The sequence below is a fragment of the Entamoeba histolytica genome, genomic scaffold, assembly GCF_000208925.1.
Source record: "Entamoeba histolytica HM-1:IMSS scf_1104750517707 genomic scaffold, whole genome shotgun sequence".
Taxonomy (NCBI): Eukaryota; Evosea; order Mastigamoebida; family Endamoebidae; genus Entamoeba; species Entamoeba histolytica.
Genome location: NW_001914870.1, coordinates 94250 through 101940, shown reverse-complemented (window position 1 = coordinate 101940; position 7691 = coordinate 94250). Strand labels below are relative to the sequence as shown.

Sequence of the window (7691 nt, the reverse complement as noted above, 5' to 3'; positions counted from 1 at the left end):
GAAAAATATAAGAATTTGAACCTTCATTCTATTTCTCTTGGTCCATCAGTTCATGATGTTCATACTCCAAAAGAACATGTTCATGTTGAAACTGCAACTCAACTTTATGCACTTCTTATTTCTGTTATGGAGAAACTTTAAACAACAAAAATCAATTTAATTGATTTTATTCATTTCTATATTTCTTCTTATTCTTTTTGTTTTAATCTTTTCTACTTTTTTTTAATAGAATTTTGTGCACTATAATGATATGGAATTAAACCACTTCCTTTAACTGTTTTTTCAAAATCTTCATCTTTTGTTCCTGATAATTCTTTCCATTTCCCCACAATTTCTCTATCTAAATTTGGTAAGTCATTTAATAATCGTTTCTTGGGATCACTAAAAAAATATATTTCTTTTGATCTTCCTCCTTCTTCTACAACAACTATATCATATTTTTCTGGATGTTCAACCATTGATGCTAAGTCTTTTTCTACATCTGGATATGCATCATCTAATAAAGACCTTGCTACTGATTTGAATTTAGAATCATGTATAATCTTAATTAACCCTTCTAAGTTTGTTGCATTGATTTTTGGTTTATATTTAAACGTTTTTCTGACTGGATTATATTCCACTGAACTTGACATTGTTGAAAGTCTTTGAAATAATTCTGTACCTTCAGAAACATCATATCCCAATTCATTTAATATTTGTTTTATATCATACTCTTTTCTATTCTTCTTTAAATGCTCAACAATTGCACTTTGTTGTGTTCTAACATCCATTCCATAGTTCATTTTGTTTATTTTTTTTTAGTTCTTGTTATTGTTAAATTTCATAGAACAAGTCAAAAAAGAAAGTGTTAATTTTAACAAAATTCATTTAAGAAATATTTCAAAAAGAATGAAAAATTCATGTCAAATAAAAAAAGACGTTCTATTAAACATTCTAAATGATGATATAAAATTAAATGAAATAAGAGTTATTTGTATAAAAAGAAAAACAATAATTATTAATAAAAAGTAATATTATAATAACCATTATCATAATTATTTTAGCAATGATATACAACATTCATATGGTTATAATAAAAATAAATATAGTAAAGAAAGTTATTCAAATTTAAGAGTAACACAAAATAAATAAATAAATCAATGAAATGATAAATACACAAAAACAAGAATAAATAATAATATTTATAGAGAGTTTAAAATAAATACTCAAAGAAATAGAAGAAATTAAGAACATAAGATTAAAGAATGTAATAAATAACAGTAAAAACTACTACTCATTTATAAAAGAATATTTAAAGAATAGAAATAAATAAAAAAATACAATGAGTAGAATATCAGAGATATGATAAATAATTAAACAAAGTTAGTTTTTATGAATAGTTCTTTAAAAATAACTTAAATACAATAAACATTATTTGAACAAAAAAAAATAGTTCATAGTCATTCTAATAAATTTTACAATAGAACGAAGTAATGATTATTTATTTCATTCAAGAATAAATAGTATTTGATATAAAAAAGCATTTTATAAACTCACTATTAGTCTTATGTATTGTCTGTTAGAAACAAAGAATTAAATTATATTTATTATAAAAATAAGAATTGAAGATCAATCTATCTACATAGATAATTAGTAGATTATAACAGTAAAGTCAATAAATTAATTAATAAATGTTAAGTCAATAAAAAAGATAAATATTAATAACATAAAATGTAACTCTTATTATTGTAGTTTTTAATAAAGGATTAAAAGATGTAAAACCTAATACAATCATAATAGAAATAAACATACAATAAGAAGTCTAATAAATCTCCTTTTAATTTTAAAAAATTATTTATTTAAAACTATTTCAAAAAAAAAGAAACATTAAAATAGAAGAAATGAAAGTTGTTAAATTTGTTTTTCTTACTTGAAAACATATCCAGCCTCCTTAAGAACATCAAAGATTTTATCACGATGCTCTACTCCATAACATTCCATTTGAACATCACATAGACATATTCCAATAGCAGAAGTTGCTGGTCTTCTTGTTGCAACACCAACAACAGTTGCTTTTTCTTCAGTAATATGAGCAAGAAGATCCTTAATAGCACCTGGAACATCTGCAATTTCAACAGTAAATTCAACTTTTCTTCCTGCCTTAACAAGACCTCTTTCAATAACTTTATTGATAACATTAACATCAAGATTTCCTCCTGAAACAATACACACAACATTTGTATCTTCAGTAAGTCCTTTAATCTTTCCAGATAATAATGCAGCTACTGGAGTAGCTCCAGATCCTTCACTTACTATTTTACATCTTTCTAACATCAATAACATAGCTTGTGCAATACTCTCTTCATCAACAGTAACAATTTCATCAACATATTTCAATAAAACTGGTGCTGTCTTATCACCAGGTGCTTTGACAGCAATACCATCAGCCATAGTTTTTGCTGTCTTAACACAACAAATCTTATGTTCTGCTTTAGAAACTGCCATTGATGGACATTCAGCTGCTTGAACTCCAATAATTCTAATTTCTGGTTTAATTTGTTTAGCAGCAAAAGCAACTCCAGACATAAGTCCTCCTCCTCCAATAGCTCCAATGATAACATCACATTTTTCTAATTGTTCAAGAATCTCAAGAGCAATTGTTCCTTGACCAGCCATAACCCATGGATCATTGAATGGATGGACAAATGTTTTACCTTCTTCTTTACATAATTGCATAGCATAAGCTAATGATTCATCAAATACTTTACCATGAAGAACAACTTCTGCACCATAACCTCTAGTTGCAGTAACTTTAGCTGTAGAAGCAAATTCTGGCATAACAATAGTAGCTTTACAACCTGCACTAGTTGATGCAAATGCAACACCTTGAGCATGGTTTCCAGCAGATGCAGCAACTACACCTCTTTTCTTTTCTTCTTCAGTTAATGTAGCAATTTTATTAACAGCACCTCTAACTTTGAATGATCCAGTCTTTTGTAAATTCTCTAATTTTAAATAAGTTTTACATCCAACTTTCTTAGAGATAGTATTTGAATATTCTAAGGCAGTATAATAAGCATATCCTTTAATTCTTTTAGATGCAGCATATACATCACTAATTGTTATTGGACATTCTGTATTTGAAATATCTCCAACAACATCATGTGGAACCTTTAAGTATTCACTTCCCTCTGTCATTAAGATTTATGTTTGATACATTTCCAGTTTAGTGTTCAAATACTGTTTTGGTTCATGTAGAAGAGTGAAGAACTATTGGAAGTTTATCAAGTGAAGAAGTAATTCATTATAGATTTGAAAAGAAGGCTTCTCTTTTTTATTTCCTATTTTTTAAGTTGACGTGGCTTCTTTTTTGTAGATCAGTTCGTAGCAGAAACTTTTTTGGAAAAATTAAAAAATTTTATAAATTTGTCAGTCTAAAAACAAAAAAATATCAAAAAAAAAAAAAACTGCGAAAAGTAAATTTTTATTTTATTTATTTAATGTTAAAAAACCCATTAACTGATGCATATTCTAATATCCAAGAAGATGAACAACAAGAAGAAAAACATTCTTCAGGAATATTAATATGGACCGTTTGGACAGTCATGACAGTATTAGCAGTTACTATATTAACAGTTTCAATAATAAGTTTAATTTTCTTCAACATTAAAATGAAAAGCACATATCAAACATTTCAACAATCTACATTAATGTTAGCACCAACTGTATTTAATCTTGATTCTAGTAGATTACCACCTCCATGTCCATATACTGGAATTGATTGGGGAGTGATGGATACTTTATTAGTTGGTAGTATGGATAAAGATAATAATTATATTGAAGTTGATTCAAACGCAACACACTCATATTATATGCAATCTGGATTGAAAGAACAACCACCACAATCAAGAGATCATTATGAAATGGGATATGTTTTAAAGAACTCATCAATTGGAATAGTAGAATATTTAATTCAAGCAAAACCAACATTTTCTATAAGTGGGTTAAAGAATTTGTTAATGAAAATAAATAATTATCCTAATATACCTGTTGATAAACCAGTTCGTCCTGTTATATTACAACATGTCGCTTTTCAAAATGTTAAACATGTTGCAGATTCTGATGAATGTTTTGATATGTGTTATAACCAAAATTGTCAAGTAAGTGAACGTTTTATTGCAAGTGGATTACGTTCATTTTCAGTTATTGGGTGGAATGATAATATTCGTTCATTAGGTATGGTTGATAGGTCGACAGGAACAAATAAAATATTTGAAGGTGGTTTTATTGTACGTTTACCTAAACAAGAAACTGGACATACGATTGGTTATTTCACTGCTAATTTTTCAGATACAATGGAAAATAGTATTTGTCCAAATGCTCATTTAGTTCAAAATTGGGAGCCAGCTATTGTTACTGGTGAACTTTTTAAAGAAGAACATCCAATCACTTCAGTTTTATCTGAAATTCATCCAACAAATTCAAAACAATTTATTTATTCAAATTTAAAAAGAAAAGGTATTAAACAAAAAACAAATCCAACTCCTCTTAAGTTAAGAGACAATATTTGTAATGATAGAAACGATTATTGTACAAAATATAATCTTAATGAATCATTCACTTATTATATCACCTCATCTGAAAACTCTTATCCAAAATTTGTTAAAACATTTGGAAATGATATTTATGATTTATGTATGGGGTATTGTCCTCACCATAATTTTACTGACTGTAAAGTTTATGTATTAAGAGAATTATGTGATGAGTTATTAGTTAAAATATTTGTACCAACTGATGATTATATGAAAACTCATCAAAATGGATTAGAATGTTCTTATACACTTCTTCCATATGAAACATTATTAAGAATGAATTTATTAATAAGACCAACAAAAGTAAATAAATTGGGAAATTCATATATGTCATTTGTTTGTTATTCTTTTTCTCATTATGTTTTAATTCAATAAAACTAACTTGATTAGGACTTCTCATTTTATGATAGTAAACTTAAAACAAATCTTCCTGACGTTAAACGAACAAAATACAACCAACGTTTAAAATTTACTGATCTTCTTTTCTTTACTTCTAATTAATTTTTTTTTATAAATAATTCATTCAATTTCTCTTTAATAAAAAAAGAATAAGATAAAGAAAGGTCAATTATTAGATATATTCACAATTGATTTTCTTCACATTGAGAAGTGATTATTTCATTTTCTTCAATATGCTCTATTGGTGTAATAGAGTTCATTTCTAACATGCTTGCATTAGATTGTTCTTCTTCTAATGTGCTGATGGAATTGAATATGTAAAAAATTAAGTCTTTCATATTTTTGATAATTATTGTTCGTAGGATTTTGGAAAAGTCTAATTTTAATTTCAGTGATTTTAATCTTCTTACTGACTCTTTGTGTATTAATCAATTTATTGATAATATAACAGGTATTATTTCTACATATATTAATTCTCTATTGTTTCTTATTTTCTCTTGTAATTCTTTGTATTTATTTTATGAATATAATTTAATTCTAAATTATTATCTTGACATATAACAACATCTATAATATATCATTTCTTTTCTTTTCTTTCATATTTTGATATTATATATCTGGTTTTCTAGCATGGAATGAATTATCACTAACCAATAAATCAATATTGTAAGTTATGACTATTTTATCATTATTAATACATTTAGGAGGATTATTAAAGTCAATTGCATCAAATTCAGTAAATTGTGTAATTAATAAGTGTTTAAATATTTGTTTAAACATAATCATGTTTTAATATTTGATTCTTTTTCATTACAAGACATCCTAACAAGATATGAATAATAGATGCTATTGTGTTATGACAATGTTTACAATATTTTAAAACATCATTTTGGAGTATTTTTGATTTAATACTTCATTTCATACTTACACCTTCTTGCATTTTTACTATTTGGAGGAATGCATTTCTTTTTATGTTTAATGACCTCCATGTGGCTACTGTTAATTTCTTATCATTGAAAGTGCCATTTGCACATCTTATATATTCACCACATTTCTTTTCTTTCCATTCATTTAAATATCTTTCATTAAATTCATTATTTACCCATTCAAATACTTTCTTTACATTGTGCTTTCTTTCATTTAATTCTATTACATTCATTAATTCATTAAAATTAATCTTCTTACAAAATGCTTTCTTCATTCTTTTAATTATTCAATTTGGATTTTCTTTTATTGTTTCTATCATTTCTCCTATTCTTGTGTTTGATATTTGTATTTTAAATATATTCTTAATAATTCTTTAGCGCATTCATCTCTTGATGACATTAATCCTAATCCAAGTTCATTTATTTTAACATATAATCTACTTTTTGGGATATTTCTACTGTATAATTGGAGTTGTATCAATGATTTTCTTATCTGTTTATCTATCTTCTCCAATTCTCCTAACTTCCATTTGACAATACAAAATCCATATCTTAATTTTGAGATTATATCACTATTAATCTTTCTTATTGTATTAAGGTTGCTATATTTCATAGTGTTTAATGATGATAAAATAGAAGATACATCATTTAATATTCTTGTACAATATTTATTAATATTTACTTTATCTCCATCTCCTATTTCAATACCAAGATATTTATAATGATTATTATTAGTTACTCTTGGTAATTCAGCTAATTCACCATTTATTTGACTATTAATATTAGTCATTATCCCACTCTTTTCTACATTAATTTTTAATCATATTCAATTAAATATTTCTTTAGTTAATTTGTGTGATTTCCATTTCATCGAGGCTATTAGTCATTATCTTTAAATCGTCCATATACAATATGTGGTTTAACTTGACTTGTTTTTCTTCTCAATTCATTTTAATATTTAATTTGCTTATTTGTTTATCTAATTGTTTAGATAATATATCAATAGATAATACAAATAAAAGTGGAGATAGGCTGTCACCTTGTATTATTCCTCTTTCTACATTAATCATACCTACACTTTCTTGATTGTAATACAAATTAAGTTGTGTATTATTTAATATGTATAATATATTATTAATTACTACTAGTGGGATATTAAAATAAATTAAGTATTGTTTAATCCATTGATGATTAATACTATCATATGCTTTGGAGACGTCATAATATGTTTCTACCCACTTCCATTTAGCCTTTAATAATTGATTTATTATAGTGTTATATAATAATCCTTCTTTTGATGCGTATGTGTATTTCTTACATCCAATTTGATTTAATGAAAGTTGTTTTTCAATTGGATTTAGCATCAGCTGGCTTTCTATTTTCATCTTTAATATTGATGTATATACTTTTAACAGACAATTTAAGTAAGTTATTGGTCTGTAATTCTGTGGGTCTAATTTATCTCATTTCTTATATATTAATATTGTTCTTCCTTGAATAAAGTGAGGAGGTATTTCATTAGGATTGTTTAACCATTCATTAAATAATTTTAATAAATATTTCATTGGTTGTTCTAAATGTTTAATCCAAAATCATTGTATTTTATCATTTTTATTTTACTTTCCAGTTAGCAATGAATTTAATATCACAATCTAGTTCATTGGGAGTGATTATAGCCATTCTATTATTAATTCTGTTTTCAATTAATATTTCATATAAATTAATATTCAGGAAATCTATATTGGTATTAGTTTCATAGATTCATTTCCAGAAATTAATAGTGGAGATATTATCT

At 25.5% G+C, this 7691-nt stretch overlaps 3 protein-coding genes across 3 annotated transcripts, besides 1 other annotated feature; 1 reads left to right on the top strand and 2 right to left on the bottom strand.

The window, feature by feature from the left end:
• Positions 1–212: 212 nt before the first annotated feature.
• On the bottom strand, positions 213–782 carry EHI_092400 (uncharacterized protein; the record flags this gene model as incomplete). The annotated part of the gene is made up of 1 exon (XM_650523.1): positions 213–782. The coding sequence occupies one exon, from the start codon at positions 780–782 to the stop codon at positions 213–215; it is 570 nt and encodes a 189-aa protein (XP_655615.1).
• A 1123-nt stretch (positions 783–1905) lies between these two features.
• On the bottom strand, positions 1906–3177 carry EHI_092390 (threonine dehydratase, putative; the record flags this gene model as incomplete). The annotated part of the gene is made up of 1 exon (XM_001913415.1): positions 1906–3177. The coding sequence occupies one exon, from the start codon at positions 3175–3177 to the stop codon at positions 1906–1908; it is 1272 nt and encodes a 423-aa protein (XP_001913450.1).
• Positions 3178–3479: 302 nt separating this feature from the next.
• On the top strand, positions 3480–4946 carry EHI_092380 (uncharacterized protein; the record flags this gene model as incomplete). Its single annotated transcript, XM_650521.1, has 1 exon — positions 3480–4946. The coding sequence occupies one exon, from the start codon at positions 3480–3482 to the stop codon at positions 4944–4946; it is 1467 nt and encodes a 488-aa protein (XP_655613.1).
• A 180-nt stretch (positions 4947–5126) lies between these two features.
• Positions 5127–7691: part of a repeat region that runs on past the window's edge.